We start from the raw sequence: 22,086 nt of genomic DNA, 5'->3' as shown, positions 1-22,086 counted from the left end.
GAAGGACTTGGGGGTGGTAGTAGATGAGAAGCTTGACATGAGCCACCAGTGTGTGCTGGAGCCCGAAGAGGCAAACACATCCTAGGTTGCATCAAAAGAAGTGTGGCCAGCAGGGCCAGGGAGGTGATTCTGTCCCTCTGTTCTGCTCTGGTGAGGCCACACCTGGAATACTGTATACAGTTCTGGTGCCATCAGCACAAGAAAGATATAGACCTGTTGGAGAGGGTCCAGAGAAGGGCCACCAAGGTGATCAAAGGCCTGAAGCACCTCTGCTCTGAAGACAGGCTGAGAGAGCTGGGGCTGTTCAGCCTAGAGAAGAGAAGGCTCTGGGGAGACCTTATAGCACCTTCCAGTACTTGAAAGGGGCTACAGGAAGCTGGAGAGGGTTTTTTCACTACAGAAGACAGTGATGGGCCGAGGGGTAATGGTTTTAAACTGAGAGAGGGGAGATTTAGGTTAGATACTGGGAAGAAATGCTTCCCTATAAGTGTGGTGAGGAACTGGAAAGGGTTGCCCAGGGAGGTTGTTGATGCCCCATCCCTGGAGCTTTTAAGGCCAGGTTGGACAAGGTTTTGTGCAACCTGGTCTAGTGGTAGGGTTCCCTGCTCATGGCAGGGGGGTTGGAACTTGATGATTTTTAGGGTCCCTTCCTACCTAGTGATTCTATGATTCTGTGACTCTTAATTTAACCTTTTGCTCTGCTTGAAGCTAATGTAATTTAAGATTCCATTTTAATGCTATACTGGCAGACTCTTTGCTGTCCTTTAGAATTAAAAAAAAAACCTAAAATGATAAAGCCTTTTTCTGTTTGTCTTTTTTGGCTGTCTTGGCTTCATCTGTTCAGCTGGTTAATATAATAATTTAAGAGTTCATCCTGCCTGCTAATTATTTTGAAATTTCATAGATTAGCAGTTTCATTCTTAAACAGGTAAATTAGATTATTGTATTTAAATAGTAACATGTCACTATTTGAAAGTTAGCATAAAATTAAGGAGTCCTTTAATGGTTCAAGTATATCTTTTTTAAATCTGTTTTTTTTTGAACATTTATACACAGAAATAATTTTGTGATGTTAGAAAACATAGTATTAATCCTGTTTTTCTCTTGCCTACAGGGCAGCACAACTATTTATGTGCTGGAAGAAATGACTGCATAGTTGATAAAATTCGTAGGAAGAACTGTCCAGCATGTCGCTTGAGGAAGTGCTGTCAAGCTGGGATGGTTCTGGGAGGTGAGCTGCTTTTCAAATCTGATGCAGGAAATTAGGCAGTCAGGAACACTACCTTCAACCTGTTGAGTTTGATCAATATTGCTTTGATACCGTAAAGGGAAAAATAAAAATAAAAATATTATTTCTGGAATAATTACCTGATGTTTTAACATTCCTTATGATTTTTCTTTAAAGTCTGGAATTCTGAAACAAAAATGTCTTTCTGTAGAAATCTTTCTCTCCCTTATACTCATTTTCTTGAATGGGCAGGAATTGTATTGGTGTGTATTTATTAATAATTTTGGATCAGAAAACTTGATTTAGGTAAGATGTAAAGAAGCAAATTGGGATTGGCAGTAAAATCAGGAATTAGTACTATCCCCTTCTCTTTTATCCCCTTCTCACCATCATAGATTTGAGTGCCTGTCAACAAAATCACATCCTCTGTTCCACTGAAGAGGGTCAGGCAGTAGTTGCAAAACACTACAGACTTCACGTACTAGATGCTGAGAATTCCCATCTTTGTACTAGTTCGTGCTCTAAGATGATAGAATGAATATGTCCACAAAAGGAATTTTAAAAAAAAAAAAAGGAAGGAGAAAAAACTTTCCTCTTTCTAATATAATCATACAATCATGATTATATGATTCTGAACTTCCCTAGACTTTCAGATCCTGCCAGATCAGGATTGCCTAGGGTAGGTTACACAGAAACACATCCAGATGGGTCTTGAAAGTCTCCTGAGAAGGAGACTCCACAACCTTTGTGGGCAGCCTGTTCCAGTGCTCTGTAACCCTCACAGTTCTTTCTCATGTTGAGGTGGAACTTCTGTGTTCTGGTTTGAGTCCATTGCCTCATGTCTTATCCCAGGGCATAACTGAAAAGAGATTGGGCCTTCCTTCTTGACACCTACCCTTCAGATATTTATGTACATTAATAAGTTCCCCTCTCAGTCTTCTCTCCTCTAGACTAAACAGCCTGGGGTCTCTCAGCCTTTCCTGGTAAGACAGGTGTTCCAGTCCCTTAATCATCCTTGTAGTCCTCCAATGGACACTCTCAAGTAAATCCTCACCCCTCTTGAACTTGGAACCCCAGAATTGGACACAACACTCCAGATGTGGTCTCACCAGGGCAGAGTAGAGAACCTCCACTGACCTGCTGGACACACTTTCCTTAATGCACCCTAGGATACCATTGGCCTTCTTGGCCACAGGGGCACATTGCTGTCCCATGGATAACTTGTCCACCAAGGCTCCAAGGTCCTTCTCCACAGACCTGCTTTCTAGCAGGTCAGCTCCTAATCTGTACTGGTGAAACTGGTGTTACTGTCTCTGCCTGCTTCCTGCACTTTGAAAGATTATGTGCCCAGGTGAATGGAAGAGTCCCCCAGGTTTGGAAAGGTAGAAAGCCAAGGAGGCAGATATCCAGAGTGAGCTGTGGAAAATGTGTGGTAAAAAGGAGACTCAGGAAAGGAGAAGGTGGCAGCTATAGCGTCTGTGTTGTAAAGTTTGAGACAACATGTAAGTTTGTCTAGCAAGGTTTGAGGAATTTGATATGTGAAAATGTCCCTACACATGGCAGGAGGGGTAGACTAGATGATCTTTAAAGATCCCTTCCAACCCAACCCATTCTATGATTCTAGCTGGTGTAAATTAATACAGGTAAATATTCATACCTGGCTGTGAGTTTTGCAAAATGAAGATTTTGATGATCTAACTTGTATTTCCACATATGATAGCCTGGATAGTGCTAATAACTAATTCCCAATTATTTTAACTTCCCAAGCATCACAGCTTGAACAAGCAGAAGAGTGAGATGGCTCACTAGCATCAGCTACTCCTTTTGCTTCAGCTTTCTTCTACATAGTAATTCTACATAGGAAAAGTAGCCAGAAGGCTTGACATTATTCTGCGTTTTGCATATGTTTATGGATGCTAGTTTTCCTGGAGTTTTTTAATACATACATTTTGCTATGGATGTAGGTACCTAAAATGGAAAAAGTTGGATGCTTTTGCTACCAATGTTTATGAGATGGTATATCCTCATTATTGTGTCCTTCCTTGTATGAGGATGTTACGTACTCATGCTTGAAACCAAACCTGAGGTGCTCCTGTTCTTCATTCTTTACTGTCATGTATAAAAAGAGTAAAAACTTCCTCTTTCTCTTTAGATCACCTTTTTTCTCATCTAGCACTAAGCAAGTGTGAATAATTTATTTGAATTTAGAGCTAAATTGTTGTAAGCAGTTTGTTGTGTTTTTTAGCCCTTTTCTCAATATACTTATTCAAAGCTAACTTCCGCTTCTTAAGGAGACTGTTTTAGTCTAGTTTTTCCAATTCTCTTAGGAGCATGGAATCTCATTAGATCTCTGCCTTGGTATTACCACCTACTGGAAAGTGTGCAGAAAAACACCAAGAAATTAAAAAAAATCTACTTAATGTCATAATCGAATATAGTATGATAGTACAGAGTCCTACCCACCCCATCTTTTGGAAATAAGTGATCTGGCAGCAAATAAAAAGGAGAAGAAAACACTGAGGCAATGGAAAAAAGGAAATACTGAATGGAGCTAGGACTGTGGCATCTCTAGTTTGTTCTTAGTTGTTTCAGGTTGAGTGTAGTATTTCAGGTGATCTTAGTGATGTCAACAGTTCTGGGGGGATTAGGAAGCTAAAAAGAGGAAACAGGAGTTGCTTTATATTATTTGCAAATGAGGATGTAAAATCCGAAAGAACAAAAAGACTCAAGACAAGTTGTTTAATCACAATGCTCTTTCTACTGTTTCTGTCATCTTTCTCACTTCTGTTTTGCCATTTCTCATGCTTGCTGTATTGTATCACATGAACAATATTTCCTACCCATGACTTGATACGCTGGTAGCAGAGTATGATTCATATATGGGATACTACTGAGCACAGATGATTTTCTCCAGGATGTGTCCGTAACAAAAAATATCCCATTCGTGGAACAAATTACATACTTACATACATCCTTGAATTTTTAACCAATCAGAATTGACAATAGTTAAAACCTTTCTGTATGTTTACAGCCTACTATGTTTTAAGATTTTTGTGCATTATATGGTTTCTGCCATTCAGAATTTACACAGATATCCTCTATTCTTTTACTCCTGTAAGTTAGTTTCTTAATGCTAGCCTTCTGTTACTAAATGTGGACCTCCAATATTGCTTCATCAAGGTGAAAAAGACAAAGATTATACAGGGTATTAACTGTTAATTACTGTTATTGCAGTGATTAAATTACATTTACTGTTATGAGAAGTACACTTACTTCCACTGAATGTTACTGAATAGCAGCCGTGTAGGTAAAGAATAATATTATGTTACATTGACAACAGTTTTATTTTCCAACCCAAATTTTGAAGTAATTAAATGAACTGGCACTGTTTTAAAATAAGTTGTTAGCAGTTCTAAGTATATTATGGGATGGCTTTAGTAACTGAGTTTTACTGTATGGACTGTTTCTTCTTTATATATACAAATATAAATGCAAACATATATTTCATAATTCCTGCATTATCATAATATGTGGGAGTGTTAATTGTCTTTAGAGTTTTTTCATCTCATAACTGGACATGTTAATCTATCTCTAATCTTCATTCTAATAGGCTAGCAAACGGTGTCAGCTCCTGGAATAAACCAATACCTGGGTTTTTAATTTCCTGTCAGAGAATCTCATTTTCCCAGACCAGCTGTCACAGATTCTTTGTTCTGCTGTATTTCTTAATTATTGCTTTCTTCATTGTTTCAATCAGCTTTCAGTCCATGTTGCAATGATTACGTGGAGACAAATTTGAATTAATTTTCCAGGTAGTATTTTCTGAGGTAGCATCAAAGAGGCTTTTAAAACCAAGATGTATTATTTCTGCTTTGCTGCGTTGTTCCTTTATTTTGTATGCACCCTCCAATGGTGTACACAGCTTGTTCTTCTACACAAAACATAAGAGCATAGTGACCTTAAAGTCAGAGCCATCGTGTTCTGTCAAGAATAATAAATCATTGACATTTTTCACCTCATTACAGGATATGGAGAAGGATAGTGAGATGTTTTACTAGAAACCCAGCAATTTTAATATGAAATATCTCCTATCAGTACTGTCTGATTGGAAGTATGGTTCTGTATAGGAGAAAATCATACTATATTTGATGATGAGATTAAGTACATATTCTTTTTTTTGTGTTTCCTGTTGTAGTACACAAACACTATGCACATGCTATTTGCAGTAATTGAGGGTATGGAAACTGTGAATACTAATAAACTGCTTGAGTGGTTGGCTATCTTAAAAAAATAATGAAAATGTAGCAGAGAAAAGGTGTGCTGTGTAAATACACACAGATAGGCTTTAGTATTTAGAAGAATAGTTGCCAGAGAGGATTACTGGCAGTTACACATTATAGGACTAAGTGGAGACATTTGTTTATCTTACAGCAGGAAATTATTTGGATATTTTTGTAAGCAGCAATTGAAAAAGAAAGCTATCATTACGTCTTTGTTGTTTTCTACTTCTCCTTAAGAGTTTTAATTAATTAGACATGGTCTCCTTGTGGTAGATGGTTTCCTGTGGGTTAGTAGTCACCTCTCCGGTAGATGAGGAACAAGTGGAGTTGCTTTACTGGTGGCTGTTAAGCAACATAATTAGAAATAAACACATAAGCAATTCTGCAAGCCAGTGTGACATTAATTCTGATCCATTTAATCGCTTGGAAACATGGGTACTTATTAACTACTAAGATTTGCATGGGATAAGCACTCTGTTTGGTTTCTTTCTTTACTTGTTCTCTGAACTGTAAAAGTATCTGAAGCCATTATTGCAGAAAATACCTGAAATCATTATTTATGAACTATTAGATGCATTGTTCCTTCTGTTTTCCTTCATGTCTAAACAATAGTTAGTGGGAAATTCCCAGCATGTTTTTTAGGACTATGTATAGCTTTGTTGTGATAGAAATTGGCCCTAGGTCTCTTATCATAATAAATTGTCTATTCTTTGGGGTGTTTTTTTCAGTTCAGCTGTAGCATAAGGTGTAAATTTGTGTTTCGTTCTTTACTAATCAGAATTATTTATATTCTTACCACAAGTGATAAAATGAGCATAAGATTGTTGGGGCACTTGACACTAAGCTAACTAAACTCACAGTTAAGTTACTGGGGGTTCGACCCCTGACTTCAGTGGATGATGAATGTTACTGAAGAGTCCAACACCCATATTTTTACTATCAATAAAGTGCACTTCTTGACATTCTATTTAGTATGAACCCTTTTATATTTTGAACACTTTTTAAATTTAAATTGAAGTTTTTCACTCTGTGTACAACTTGCTTGTTTGTATGGGAAATGGATAAACATCTAATTATGACGGGGTAACACAAAACTACATTCTTTTTAAAAGCACATTTTTGCTTTTTAGAATGTGTTCATCTGCTGAATCCTGTCATGTTCACAAAAAAGAGGTTTGATTCTGCCTCCAGTTATGCTAGTATACGCTAAGAATAATTAATTGAATTCATTCTGTATAAAATACGTTGAAATGTAATTTCTTAGTGGTTCAGCAATAGGCATGGGTTTTCTTTTCATCCAGTGAAATTTGGTGCATCTCTTTTTCTATTGTTAAAGGATGCAAAACCTCAACAAGAAAAAATACTTCTTTTCTTGGAGCAGGACCTTCTTACAGTTTTCTTGAAGGTTGAAACGTAAAATTTTTATTTTTCAGTGTTGGCAGAATAATTTGCTTTTTGCTGGCAGTCAGACTACATCTCTCTTACTGTCCCACTGTCATGTAAATCAGACCATAAATACCAGTATCTTTACTGAATGTTTTTTTTTGTTGTGACACTCTTTTTTCACTAAGCAAAACTTTTGCAGAGCTAAGGAATTTCACGATTCAACAGGGTTTTCATAATCTTGGAGGGTTTATTTATAGTGCATGTGTTCCATGCAGCCACCTCTACATGGATTTGCCTTTTTATTGGAAGGTGTAGTATGGTATGTTACTGAGGCTTATGGTCTTTCCAGTCTCTAAAGGTTAGATTTTCTGTCTGTATGGTGCACTTCCAGACTATTTCCATGAAAGAGACTTGAAGAGTTGCTACCTAGAACTCTATATGTTTGCATAGCCATGCCAGATATATTAGCTGTTCTTTTTTTTTGAAAGATAGTTAAACTATGTAGTTATTTTTCAGCTAGAGTTCTTCAAACCACTACAGTATGGAAATGAGAATTACAAATACTAAGGAAGATAAATAATTCTCTAGAAAGTGAAGAGTTTTTAAAGTGTTGACATGTGGTTTTACAGTATTTGTTGGCTTTTCACTTGCCCCTGAATTCTATTTTCTTTTGGCTAAACAGGAGGAAAATACTACATTACAAATAATCAAAAAAGAATTTAGCCATAAATTTTTTTGGAACTAGAAGAAAGGATTTTCTGTATGTAGTAATTAATTACTAGCATTTTTGTTTCTGAATATTAGGTAGAAAAAACCAACCAGTATCCTTAATTAACGTTTAATAGAAACTGGATTGTAGAGCCAGCTGGCTCAGCTGTCGATTTATGATGGAACAGTGGGAACTGACCCATAAAACACTTTATGAGGTTACTGTAACCTAGAATTCATGGCAATAATTTTAATGGGTGGGTACCATTCATCTCTTGTGAAGGGAGGAGGGTATGGAGGGAGAAACTCTTAAGAATTTTCCGTTATTGTTTCTGAATTATATAAATAGTCAAAAATAGAAAACTCACTCTGAAGACAGTTCTAGTTTCCTTGTATAGATTAAAACTGTAATCCAGCACTACTGGAAAATGTGAATGTTTCTGGTTAATTCTTTTTAACAGATCAACAATTTTCTTCTTCAGGTCGAAAATTTAAAAAGTTTAACAAAATGAAGGTTGTGAGAACATTAGATGTTGCACTCCAGCAGCCAGCAACCCTTCAAGATGAAAGCCAGTCTCTAGCCCAAAGGCTGTCCTTTTCTCCAAATCAAGAAATACAGTTTGTTCCCCCAATGATAAGTGTTCTACGAGGCATTGAGCCAGAAGTTGTCTATGCTGGTTATGACAATACAAAACCTGAAACACCAAGTTCCTTGCTGACCAGTTTAAATCATCTTTGTGAGAGGCAACTCCTTTGTGTAGTCAAGTGGTCTAAATTGCTACCAGGTAATAACACTTTTTATTTGTAGTGAATTCTAGTTAAGCAAGTATGTCATAGGACTAGCAGTGAAAATAGATTCTCATCTACCTGTTAATTAATTTTTAACAAATCCTAAAATATTAAACTTCCGCTTCATCAGATAATATATGCACCAGTCAAATACATTTAATAGGGCACTCTAAGAAATGCATTATTTGGACTCACTCCAAAAAGCAACAGAAGCCTAAGGAGTTTCTGTACATGACTATTACAGCAGCCTTTCAACCCTAATGCCTCCTAGTCTGGTACTTATTTTTTGGTATGAAAAACATGTATGCATATTCTTTATTCTTATTCAAATGATTTTTTGAAAGCAACAGAGAAAAATTGTTACAAATAATACCAGTTAGGACTTACCAGCTCACAAATAGACTGGTGGTGAGAAATAACTGAATGTATGAATATCCAAGACTGTTCCAGAAAAAATGACTCATATATACATTACATGCTCTGTATGGTCAAAGGAACCTGATCTTGGGAGATAAAAAAATCAATATATTGACCAGAAAGTCTGGAAATGCAGTTTCATGTCAGCTTGGTTTGACACTTCACTCTTGCAGGAAAGGGTAATCCCTATCCCTGTTGTTCCCCATTTTAGCTTGTGCTTGGTCACACCTCTTGGTTGAACTGATTCATCAAATTAAGTGATAAAGAAAACAGACCTTTTTTGTTTTCTTTATCCTCTCTAGTTTTTTCATGGCTTCATGAGCTTAACCAGTTAGTTCACTGAGGAGTGGCATGAATACCAGAGCTTGCTTGCAGGAGGTAACAGGACCAGGTAATGAAGAACTGGACCACTGCTTTCAGTGGCAGGAAGCTGTTAGATTGACCCAGGTGTCTCATAGCAATCTTCAAAATTGTCAGAGAACAAAAGTTATCAAAGGCAAACACACAACTCTTCTCTGTAGTTAAATGCAAGAAAGATCACAGAATCTTCACAGAATCTTAGGGGTTGGAAGGGACATCAAAAGATCATCCAGTCCAACCCCCCTGCCAGAGCAGGATCACCTGGAGTACATCACACAGGAACACGTCCAGGCGGGTTTTGAATGTCTCCAGCGAAGGAGACTCCACAACCTCTCTGGGCAGCCTGTCCCAGGGCTCTGTCACTCTCACAGTAAAAAAGTTTTTTCTGATAATTACGTGAAACCTCCTATGCTCCAGTTTGCACCCACTGCCCCTTGTCCTATCACTGGACGTCACTGAAAAAAGCCTGGCTCCATCCTCCAGACACTCGCCCTTTAACATGTTTGTAAACATTGATGAGGTCACCCCTCAGTCTCCTCCAAGCGAAAGAGACCCAGCTCCCTCAGCCTTTCCTCATAAGGGAGATGTTCCACTCCATCATCTTTATGGCTCTGCACTGGACTCTTCAAGCAGTTCCCTGTCCTTCTTGAACTGAGGGGCCCAGAACTGGACACAATATTCCAGATGTGGCCTCAGCAAGGCAGAATAGATGGGGAGGAGAACCTCTCTTGACCTACTAACCACGCCCTTTCTAATACACCCCAGGATGCCATTGGCCTTCTTGGCCACAAGGGCACATTGCTGGCTCATGGTCATCCTCCTGTCCACCAGGACCCCCAGGTCCCTTTCTCCTACACTGCCCTCCAACAGGTCAGCCCCCAACTTGCACTGATACATGGGGTTGTTCTTCCCCAGATGCAAGATTCTACACTTGCCCTTGTTGAATTTCATCAAGTTTCTCCCTGCTCAACTCTCCAGCCAGTCTAGGCCTCACTGAATGGCAGCACAGCCTTCTGGTGTGTCAGCCACACCTCCCAGTTTAGTTTCATCAGCAAACTTGCTGAGGGCACGCTCTGTTCCCTAATCCAGGTTGTTGATGAAAATATTGAATAGTACCTGTCCCAGTACCGACCCCTGAGGGACTCCACTAGTCACTGACGTCCAACTAGATTCTGTCCCATTGACCACAACTCTCTGACTTCTTTCTTTCAACCAGTTCATGATCCACCTCACCACCTGATCATCAAGAGCACACTTCCTCAGTTTATCCACGAGGATGCTGTGGGAGATATTTATATGTGGATGTTTATTATATTACAACTGTATCTCTTGCTAAGAACACTGACGTCCAAGATATCTATATTAAATAAAGAGTTGGTTATTAGAGAGGTCATGTTTCAAACTGTCATATTTTTACCAAAGGAAAATTAAATGCATTTGTTTTTCCTGTTATAGTCACTTCTGACTCCTAATGTTAATTTTGGTTTGACCATTTTGAAATATTGGACCAGAACAAAAAGACAAGGTTAACTGTCAGAGTTCTCAGTTTTATAGTTCAAAGTAAATCTCAGAACAACTTATCACCTCTTCTTTAAATGAGAATTATAAAGTTTTTTTAAACTTTTAATTTAATTTTCAGGATTTCGGAATTTACATATTGATGATCAGATAACTCTCATCCAGTACTCGTGGATGAGTCTAATGGTTTTTGCAATGGGATGGAGATCATACAAACATGTCAGTGGTCAGATGTTATATTTTGCACCAGATCTGATTCTAAATGAGTAAGTAGACTCTACTGTTTGCTTAGTATGAATGAGATTTTGAACTTATTTGTGTCATTGAGTATGTAACTTAATTAAGGCTAAGATTTCATTCATTGTTTGTTCTGTTTAAAATCTATGAGCAGAGGAAAAACCTCTGGTCATAATAAAGTTCAGTAACTTTTTTTAATTATCTAAGTGAAAAAAAATAAAAATGCTGTCAGAAGATTTACCTGAACTAATCTGAATAAGCCATGAGTTCACATTTCATAATTGGTGCTAAGTAGTGTTTTCTTTTGTCATTGTTTTTTGGGTGGTTTTTTGCAAATTGTTTGTAGTCTGAAATAGTTGTTTTTGACATTCTCTGGTAAATTTTTTCTAAAGTGCATTTATTGTTTAAAAATTCTTAATCAGGTTTTCTTTTAAGACATATCTGTTTCAAGTATTAAGAGGTGGATTTGCAGAAGATCTAGGTGCCTGAATTTGAAATTGATAGATATGCAGCTTCTTGCCAGTGAAGCTCTGTATTAAAAATATCCAATGGAGCTGGCCCTGTAGCTCCTGACCTTTTCTCTTCCAGATGACAGTAAATGACTGTGAGGTTATAGGGTAATGAATCCTTTCCTCTCACATGTGTATTAATTATGCTATACAAATTGAAATACTTTCAAGGAAGAAACAGAGTGAGATGACTTCAGGCAGTAATGTCAGGTCTTGAGGTATTAGCTTGTAAGTGGACCACTGCTGCCACCTCGTGAAGAAGACTTCCTGAAGAATAGGGTTGAGATTTACAAACCCTGATTATAATCCCTGAGAGGCAGCTTCTTGTTTACAGCTCTAGTCCATCTGCATTGAGAAAGAGGTGGCAAAATACCCTTCTTTTGGTTGTAGAACACCTTCTCAGGGTCATATTAGAAACTTAAACAAAGAGTTAGGCATGAAAAGTAACTGGCACACTAAATGATAGTAAAACAATATATTGGGAAATCAGTTTGCTTTTAGATCAGTAAAATTTAAGCAACTTCCATGTCCACAATGATGTCTAAAATTGTACTTTCCTGATCTCTTTAGGCAAAGGTTAAGTGCTGGACACAGCCAAAAAATTCAACTCCACCTGCTTCCCTGCTCATGCATCGCCATAATTTCACTTAAGCTGTATCAAACAGTATCTGGCTGCACTGTCAAGCAGATAAGGAGTTTATATGCTTGATAAATACCCCAGAAAAATACATTAATTAGCAAGTAATCAGGTACTGATGCCAGAATAGCAGAAGTGCACATCTGGAGGTGGAAAGTGAAATTCCATCTGAGGGTCAACATACATTTTACTTGTTTCAAAATGACCATGAAACCACAATCTGAAAATTTCCACTGCCACTCTGTCATTTAGTGAACTGAGTTGTAGTGCTCCTTTGGAATTATTTGTTTGGTAGCATCAGTTTTAGACCAGTGAAGCCAGAAGTACTAATTTGACAATGATTTAATGAATTAGTATTAAAAACCTACAAAGATTTACTGCTACTTATACTTTGCAGTGTCTGAAAAATATAACTAAGAACAGTATTTAAGAATACCCTGAGAGCTGCTGTCACTCTTCATAGATACCACTTAGGAACAGAGACTGCCAGAAAGGAATAGCAAGGGAGATTTCAAGTAGCTGTAGGAAAAGACAGTCATTTTAGATCTAACAGATCAAATGTCCACATTAAGAGCTGGTGTAAGATACCAGATGTTGAACAAAGCTGAAATAATTTTCTTTAAAGATAACCCTAGCACTTTAATTAGCAGAAGAAGAAAACAAACAGTGCATTGAGAGAAGTCTTTTTCCACAGAAAATCTTGTTTTCCTTGTTGAGGGTACTATCTGGAGTCAGGTTGGAACACTGATCTGAACCTTGTAACGGGGACAGGCAAAATTTAATCTTGTGGTTGTTGTACCTGAGTCATTTAGATCAGGATGCAGCTTTGTAAAATTAGCCCCTGGATCTTCAGGTTAATGTACAATGCATTCACTTTAGTTTACAAATGTAGAAGTTGTTTCAGTAATTTCCATTGAAAACTGCCTTCCCAGTAACTATGTGGTATAAAATATACTCAGTATACAGAAATCTCAAAGAGAAAAGAAAGATCAAAGTGCCACAAAAAACTAAATAGTTTTATGTATTTCCTTGTGTGATTTGCTCTGTTTCGTTCTGCAGGACTTTATAGGTAAGGCTGAATTATTGTGCAAGTTCACTTAAATATTTTTATGTATATATTTACATTTAATATTTTTGTTTCTTTAATGGCATAAAGTGCTACAAAATACTGTAATTGCTGTTACCAGTACAGTGTTAGACTTGCAGCAAAGTATTTTGATGCAGACATTTTTGCAAAACCTAAGAACAAGTTTTCTATAAACTTGTAGGTTCATCTTCAATTTTATGCTTTGAAATAATTTCACAGAAGGTAAAAATCTTTAAACCTCTAAGAGAAAAATAGTTAATTTTAATTATTAGGATGCTTTTAATTAATAAAATCCCTTCTTTTTTGGTGGTTAGCATTCAGCTTTGATAATCTTCAAGGTGATTTTTTTCTAGGCAGCAGTAACTGATTAAGCTTCCAAAATAATAGCACATTCATTACTTTTAAAAAGCTAATGTAGGTACAGAAAAGTCAGCAAATTGTTTATGTGTATAACCTCTTTCTTTAATTTCTGTAATGTGGTAATTAAATAGGTAACAAGTCATTTCCTCAAGCGACGAGTACTGGACCCATTCCTTTTCTTTATTTTCATGTTTTAATTTTTTTTTTACCTTTTCTGGGTGTAAGACAGAGGATGAAAGAATCTTCGTTCTATTCCCTGTGTCTATCCATGTGGCAACTCCCACAGGAGTTTGTCAGACTTCAAGTTAGCCAAGAAGAGTTCCTGTGTATGAAAGCACTGTTACTTCTCAACACAAGTAGGTTCTTTTCTTTCTGTCTAACTTACCACTAGGAAAAGAGTTTTGAACCATGTTGTTTAACTTGACAATTGCTGAGCTATGCTGGCTTAAGAAATGGAAACTTATTTAGGAGGAATAATAGCATTTCAAGAACTAAAAATATTTTTTTCTAGTGTTTATATGGAACAAATAATTTGTAGTTAGTTGTTTGGTTTATTTTGTATAAAAGCACTGAGGAAATGTTGGATCCCATTTGATATGTAGCTATATTGTGTTATGCATTTTCCAATCAAATGTGCAGTAAATCTGCCTGGAAGCTCTTCAGCTTAAATGAGTCTGCACAGATTAAAAAAAACCCAAACCTTTCAAGCATTGGAAATATATTTAAAAATATTTAATAAATTTTCAGGACTGACAGCTTTATCTTAGCCAAGAACTTAAAGCATGCTTACTCAAAATAATTAGTGAACTTGACAAGGCAAACAATACTAAAATTTATTTGACTTTTTATAGTTATAAATAGGTTGAGTTTAACACAGATTTAAACAAATGGAAATGTTTTCCTTTGATTTGTTTCTTCAGAACAAAATCCATGGTCGCTTTTAATCATACCCATCTTTTAAGGAACCCAGCATACAGTTGCATTCCACTTTATATGGGAGGTGTGATAGTTGATGAAGTTATCTTCCAAAACCTTGTTAAAAATAATAAAATGTACATCTTCTGAGGCCGTAACTGTTAGTTATGAATCCACAAATAGAAAGTTTTAAAATGCTATTAGAATGAGAGTGGATGCCTGTGAGAAATGTAATTTTTTTAATGTTGAAATTTGGTTCTCTACATACTTAAGGAGTCAGAGGGGATGTGCATGTTGCACATAACCTGCTTCTTGATTGGACAAAGCTTCAGTAAAAGACAAGGAACAAAAATTTATTCCCTCTTAAGCTGTGCTTGGCTGGTATTTGCGTAAGCATCAGCAGACCATAAGCAGTAAAGATTAAATTTAGCTCATATGAACATAAAATTACTAAAATAATAGCAAAATATCATACACTCTGCTGAAGCAATAAAAATAATGTGGGCAAAAATCCCTCTCTGATATAACTGCAGTTGCTTTGTTGAAATTTAAACATATTCCTTTTTTAAATGCTTTCCACCTTGTTTTCATCACAAAATTAAGACCCTTGTCTATTTGAAGCTTAGAGAGAAGTTTTAAATTTCAGTGAAATACCAATACATTTGTGATATTCCAGCTCTCTATTGTTGTTCCATAAGTTCAAACAAAATTAAAAAATCATTGCAGTAGTCCAATCCCTCTGATGAGTGCATCAGTTTAACAATATTCATCAAGCTACCATTCTTTATCAACTGCACAGCCCTCAGAAACACATATTTATACATTTATATCATCTTTATATATATATATAATATTTTTGTTATAGATATATATTTATGTATTTAAAAATGGGGTAAAAAAGAAAGTATTTCTGCCTGTGCTGATGAGTTTTGCTTTTTGTTCTCCTCTGCATTTAATGTCTTAAAGCCAAAAACAATTAGTTAGATTTTTGGGAAAAGATGCACACCTAACCGTAGTTGCTGAGATGTTTAGTAAATGTTTGGTACTATGTAAATGTCTGTCTGCAAAACTTTTCAAAAAATTATATAACCTCATTGTTACTATGAGTGGTTTTTAAGACTACTTTTGTTTTAGTCATGGCATTCATCTTAATCCTCTTCAAATGTGAAAGTATGACCACTTCGAGCTTTCATATTCTAACAGTTAATCAAGTCTGAATTTTTAGTCTCTCATTCTGTCTTGTATTTGGTTTATTATTTAGATGAACTGTTTTTTACTTTTTATATCATTTCATAAAACAGTACTTTGTATTAAACATAACTGAATGTCAGCCTTGATACATTTCTACTTCTCAATGGAAACCCCAGTTTAAATTTCTACAATATTTTTGATTTACAGTTTTTCATTGAGTGTGCTGTTGCTTAGTTGTTTTCTTTATATTGTACTTGTGCCAGTTTTAAAGCTGTCTTGAAATTAGAATTAGTCTCCACAAAAAATCGACCAACATTTTTATTTTCTGCAATTGTTTCCATTTTATAGGTCATTATGTACTGTATGTAGTATTCAGTCTTGTGGCAGTGCCCCAAAAGTTCTAAATAGGGCAGTATCTTGCAGAAGCCACATAGGTCTAGGAATTAATAATATAAACAGTTCAGAAATACTATGATTTAGAAGGTAGAGCTAAGCAAAAAAAATGAGAGAAATAATCATATAGCAGGTTCAGCTGTAGCTCCAACCCTTCCCAGGCTTTAGATTTAGAGAAATTGCACAATCCTGTTGCATAAGATTATGGTTGGGTTCTTGCCACATCCTCATTCTTGGCATATGTTTAGGGGGAAGGAGCATTTGAGCTACCTGTGTTCAAATTGCATTTATGCATGTAAGACATTATAATTCTTCACACAAATCAATAGCTTAGTGGAACCTCCTGTGATTAGATGGGAATGTGACTGTGCTTTTGCAGAATTCTGGGAAACAGGCCGTGCGTTGCTAGAAGAGAACTTTTAACTTAATTCATAAGAGAAATGTAAGGGCTTAACTGCTGTTTTAGAGATCTCAGTCAAAGAAAGTATCCACCTAACCCTAAATTCCAACCGAATGTCACTCTATATGAGAAAGATTTCATAGGTGTCTGTAATTCTACTGTTACACAAACCCAGAACCATCCAGACTTTGAAAATTACGCTGTTCTTTTTCCATTACATAACTCTTCTCCACTGTGAGTACTCCTGCCTGTATTACTCCTAAGCATATTGCATTCTCCACAAAACAGAACTCTTCCCTTCCATTTAGACCCTTGACACCGATGTGACAGGCACACCTTCAGATACCTCCTGAGGCTGGCTGGCCTTGAGTGGCTGAGTCAAACCAAAGGTCCACCTTGTCCCTCATTTCATTTCCATCAGCTGCCAAAAGAAATCTAATAGACATCCCTAAAAGCTGGGCTATTGTTAGATATAGTGTTACAAACATACTTTCAGCAGAAGCACTTACAAATGCTACTCTATATTTTTGTTTGAATTCTGTTTTAGTTAAGAGTCAGACCGTGACTTCCATAGCCATCTCCATGTTCAGACACTTGTCTTTTAAAGTAAACTTGCTGTTTTCTGTATATGTGTCTCCTTCCCCCAGACATTCTCTTGTCTGAGGAGACATGGAGGAAGAGACATCCTTGGGAAACTGAGTTGTTCCCTCTCTTGGGCAGTGCCCTACGAAATAGGTGGCTTCTGCCTAAATAGAGAATGGAACTTCTGCTTTGTTACCTCTCTCTGGGCTGGAGGTGAGGGACTGTTAATTTAATCTGTTTGCCTTAAATATCTTCTTCCCTATACCTTCTTCTGAGGAACCAGGCATGATGTAGGCAACTGACTTCAGAACAGGGTTTATGATTTCCAAATAGAGAACAGTGTTTTTCAGGGATAGCAACCTAATTCTCTTTTAGGAAGTGAGTTTAGGTCCAGTCCCTGTGCAGCCATCTGCTTTTGAGGTGGCTTCTGTGTTAAGAATTCCGTTCTTAGGTGTCTGATTATGCAGTGCATGGTACAGAGAGTCAGCACACACATATATTTTAATTCCAGAAAGTAACGAAACATCTCAAAGTTGTGTTACATTGTTTAATAAGTCAATGTCATTATGAAAAAAGCTTCCATTTTTTTTTTTTTAAGAAATGCACAGATTTGCCACTGTCCTGGCCTGATACTAGTCATGGTCTGATAACAGACTGATGATACACTAGATACCTAGATAACTAGTATGCAATTTGTTTACCTATGTGAGGTAGTCCCCGTGACATTATTTTAGAGACAGTGGAGAAAAGTAAGCATCTGGACACCATAATGAATCTCTTTCTAATACTACATCTAAAACAGTGAACCTGCATTGTGCCCAAGACTTGCCTGATTTTTTCCCTGATTTTTTCTGTTGAACTGAAAGTGCCTGGCGTATAATAATGAACTGCATTGCTTTTCAGTTCCTTTGGAAGGTCTAAGAAGCCAAAGCCAATTTGATGAGATGAGAACGAGTTACATTAGAGAACTGGTGAAGGCGATTGGTTTGCGCCAGAAGGGCGTTGTGGCCAACTCGCAACGTTTCTATCAACTTACAAAACTCATGGATTCCATGCATGATGTAAGTTTACTTGTTAATGTGTTCTGCTTTTTATGTAAGAAGGAACTAGTATTTCTTAAAAGTAATTTTGTGGAAAGTGGCTTTTCAACATTTCTAAGCAACAAAAGAAAACCCCTACATATTTCCTTTAGTTTGCATATTTGTGTGAATAGATGACTATATATTCAGCATCTATAGATTGTATATATATTACATGGTATACAAGATTTGAATGCTACCACTTTGCTTCGTGGTTTCTCTAATGGCACTGGTACAGCTACGGTTTTTGGTAGGAGGCAGCATGTATGTGTGTGTGTGTGTCTGTATACATGTTAATGAAAATATTTAAATACTACAAAGAAGAAGCAATTCAAGTTGCCAAGTCAGGCTTCTAAGAAGAAAGACAATCAAAATTGCAACCTTTATGTGTATATTCCATGCCATTGTTTTCAGTATCTTTCTGTAGCTGGGGGATGATTAATCTTTGAGAACTCTAGTGGTGATAGCATAGAGATCATAAGCGTCTTAAAAGATGCAGCTGAATCCATTCCACATCTCGAAGAATCCCACATGTATTCCATTGGCTTAATATCCTTTAAAACTAAGAAATGACATTTCATATAAACCTTTGCCCATATGTATATAATTTTGTAATGGCTTGTGTATCTCTTCAAGAGAGGCAAAAAGTGGAGGTGTAGGGCCATACCTGATGGTTTTAGCAAGCACTGGGGAAGTGGCACTGGTAGTTCAGGAAGAGTGTTTTTGAGTTCAGTTCTAGTTGTGAGGAACTTGCAAGTTCAGGGACAGATGGGATCTTCGCATGTGTATATTCTTCTGCAGTCAGCAAATCTGTGTTTTAATTTAGTTGGTCATGAATAATTACATTTATAGATCCAAAACCTTTCATTGTTACTATTCTCTCCTTCTGATGGGAAAAAAAACCAAAACAACACCTTTTGAAGATCCCATTTATGGGAGTTAAGAATCATAGAGTGGTTTGGGTTGGAAGAGACCTTAATCATCTAGTTCCAACCCCCTGCCATGGGCAGGGATGCCTCCCACTAGACCAGGTTTCTCAAAGCCCCATCCAACCTGCCCTTCAACACTTCCAGGGAGGGTGCATCCACAGGTTCCTTGGGCAAGCTGTTCCAGTGTCTCACCACCTTCACAGGAAATAATTTCTTTCCCATGTCTAACCTAAATCTCCCCTTTTTCAGTTTTAAGCCATTACCCCTTTTTCTGTTGCTACATGCCCTTGTAAAAAGTCCCTCTATGGCTTTCTTGTAGGCCCCCCGTCAGAGGTAACAATTTGATAATTATGTGGTTCAGCGGGTGGTCTTTTGGTCCACTGCACCAACCTCTTCATCAGTTTCTGCTAACCCCACAACTCACATTAACCATTTAGCTATTACATCATCTGAGATAGCAGCAAAAGGAGAATTAGACAAGTATGAAAAGCACCCTTACAGGTGAAGGTAGACATTAGAGAATTCTAAAGGGACAATATGGAGCTTAACTTTCAGTATTGCCTGGTTGTCCAACTGCAGTTGTCTTCTGGGACTGTCAGTGCTAAACTCATCCCTGAAACTCAGTCAGTCACCTTTCACTTGTAAAAACAAGTTTTGCCCACTATAATGCTACTCATAGTAGCCCTGTGCTCAGTGAACCTCTTGGATCTGTCTTGCTTGGGATAGGTTTTCCTGCCTTATGTGTAGCAATAATTTGCAGTCTGTGTGTAACAGTATCCAGAGAAAAACTCTTTAAGTACTGGGCTATAAGGTCAGTCTCTTCATTTCATATACTTAAACAAAGTAAAATAGCCTCAGTGGAAGCAAGGGAGCGGGGCTTGCTGCGAAATACCCTGTGAAGTGATAGTTTAGGGTAGCGTTTGGTCTATAGGTTATCTTAGTTCAAGTCCCTGTTTTAGCACAGGCTGGTAAGATGATGGCAGATAACAAGGAAAGGATAATAATGTTGGAGATACTGTGTGTTGTTAAAGCCTACAGTAACAGAAATAGTATGAAATTCTACAACATAAAAGCAACATTAAGGATCTTAAAGTAAAACTATATAATTGTAACTTCTCAGAGAGGACAGAAGAGGTGAAGTAGTCACTCATATTGAGCAGCTGCTTTGAAAGGACTGGGGCTTATGGAGTGTAATATTTTGCAGCAGATCCAGACATGAGCATCATCAGAACTATGGAACAGCACACAAGGAAACAGCAAATGCTGTCATCAGAGCAGGGGTTGAATAGCATAGACTAAACAAGGCATGAAGATGTATTGAATGTGAGGATAAAATCAAAGACTGAATAATTGTTTATTAATTGCCATTGCTCATGGTGCTTGTCGTGAATGAGGAGGATAACACTCTAACATTAGTGAGGCACTTTTTATATGACATACCATTCAGTTCTATTTGTGACTTTTTGGCATGGGAGGATATTTTAATAGAGAATGACATTATTGATTCAAGAATAAGAGAGGAAGGTATGTAATTATGTCAGCTGATGGATGTATGAGATAAGTGATTGACAGCATGTTTATTTGTCTGGATTACTGCTAGTCTGATTCATCATGTTTGTCTTTTATTAAATCCAGCTAGTGAAACAGCTCCATCTCTTCTGTCTGAACACATTTCTCCAGTCCCGTGCACTGAGTGTTGAATTCCCCGAGATGATGTCAGAGGTGATTGCTGCCCAGCTACCCAAGATTCTGGCAGGGATGGTGAAACCTCTTCTCTTTCACAAAAAGTGAAAATGTTGTTTCTCTTATCATAGAGATGATTTCTGGGTCATTTTTGTTTATTTTGGTCAAGATTTTGCAATGTCAGGACTTCAGTATATTTGTCATACTCTGCCTTCTGCTTTATACTTGTAACATACAGAAGCCATTGATGCTTGATGTACATATTGTGGGTTCTGATTCCTTAACTGCAAAAATCACAAGTCATAAGAGATGTTTTGTAAACTTGGCTAGATTGCTTTTTAGATATGCATAAGAATGACAATTACTAGAGTTTTCAGGTTTCTAAGAACAGTTATCTTATACACCTTTCTTACATATTACACATTCTCAAATTTCTGATATGACAGGTTGTAAACTTCTTCCTTCAGCACGTTGTGCCCATGGGTACATGGAAGCATGTGCATTATACAAGGTTTCTGAGGAATTAAAATATTGCCCACATTTTCTCTTGGATATTTCACTTTTTATTAACTCATCTGTGTCACCGAAATATCCTTTCAAACTCAGCATCCAAAATGAAGTAGATGTTGCTGCAAAACCTTCATGAGTAACTGAAGTTCTAGCCACAAAATGTACATTCATATTCTTGTCTGTACTCATAGTTCCAGGGTACTGCTTCCTGCAGCATTCTGGGCAGCCCTCCTGCAAAAATGAGAAAGCTTAGGGAAATTTCATTGTATATTACTCCAGAAGTAATGTGCATGCAAAGCCACTCAGCTTTGTTTTTTGTTATTTTTTGTGAAAGTTTGGCAGTTTTTAAAGCTAAATCACTTAGCTGTCTTAAATTCAGCAACTTGAAAGTTCTGTGTTTCAGAAGCTTTAAATAGAGATGTTTTCACTGACTACAACTTTTAATAATCTTAATGTTTTGAATTCCAGTGCTGAATACTCATCAACCATTAACATAAAATTATAGTGTGATTAAATGCAAAAATAAATGGAAAATATGACCACAAACATTTTTATACACATCAGACTCATTTCAGTACTACTTAGTGGAGCTACATATTTTATATTTTTAAGACATGCCATTATAATTGGGGTAACTGTAAAATGGGAATTGGACTAAATTAGCTTTATAAATTCAAGAAGACTGAAAAATTATAGTGTGGTTCTGTTTGTGCACTTGATATAGATATGAAGCAACCCATGCATTCAAGGCAGTAAATTGCTGTTAAATTCAAACAACAGGGAAAAGGATAAAGCCCAAGAATATTTTATTAGAATACAACAGATTCTGCCTTTCACTAAAAATTATACACATTCTCCAGGAGTGTAGAAAATGGTGAGTCTTTCTTG

The 22,086-nt window shown here is 36.9% G+C and overlaps 1 protein-coding gene across 1 annotated transcript in view; it reads left to right on the top strand.

Moving 5' to 3' along the window:
• PGR (progesterone receptor) overlaps positions 1 to 21,883 on the top strand; it is a 37,577-nt gene extending 15,694 nt beyond the window's left edge. The window contains exons 3-8 of the mRNA XM_009999414.1: positions 1,115 to 1,231; positions 8,085 to 8,387; positions 10,808 to 10,952; positions 13,742 to 13,872; positions 17,901 to 18,058; positions 20,641 to 21,883. Coding sequence (XP_009997716.1) covers positions 1,115 to 1,231; positions 8,085 to 8,387; positions 10,808 to 10,952; positions 13,742 to 13,872; positions 17,901 to 18,058; positions 20,641 to 20,796 — 1,010 coding nt within the window. The 3' untranslated portion in view covers positions 20,797 to 21,883. The remainder of the gene's footprint in view (positions 1 to 1,114; positions 1,232 to 8,084; positions 8,388 to 10,807; positions 10,953 to 13,741; positions 13,873 to 17,900; positions 18,059 to 20,640) is intronic.
• The last annotated feature ends 203 nt before the right edge of the window (positions 21,884 to 22,086 follow it).

This window comes from Chaetura pelagica, unplaced genomic scaffold (genome assembly GCF_000747805.2).
Source record: "Chaetura pelagica isolate M959 unplaced genomic scaffold, ChaPel_1.0 scaffold85, whole genome shotgun sequence".
In the NCBI taxonomy this organism is placed as follows: Eukaryota; Metazoa; Chordata; class Aves; order Apodiformes; family Apodidae; genus Chaetura; species Chaetura pelagica.
The sequence above is the reverse complement of the archived record's forward strand: the minus strand, read 5'-3'. Positions and strand labels throughout refer to the sequence as shown.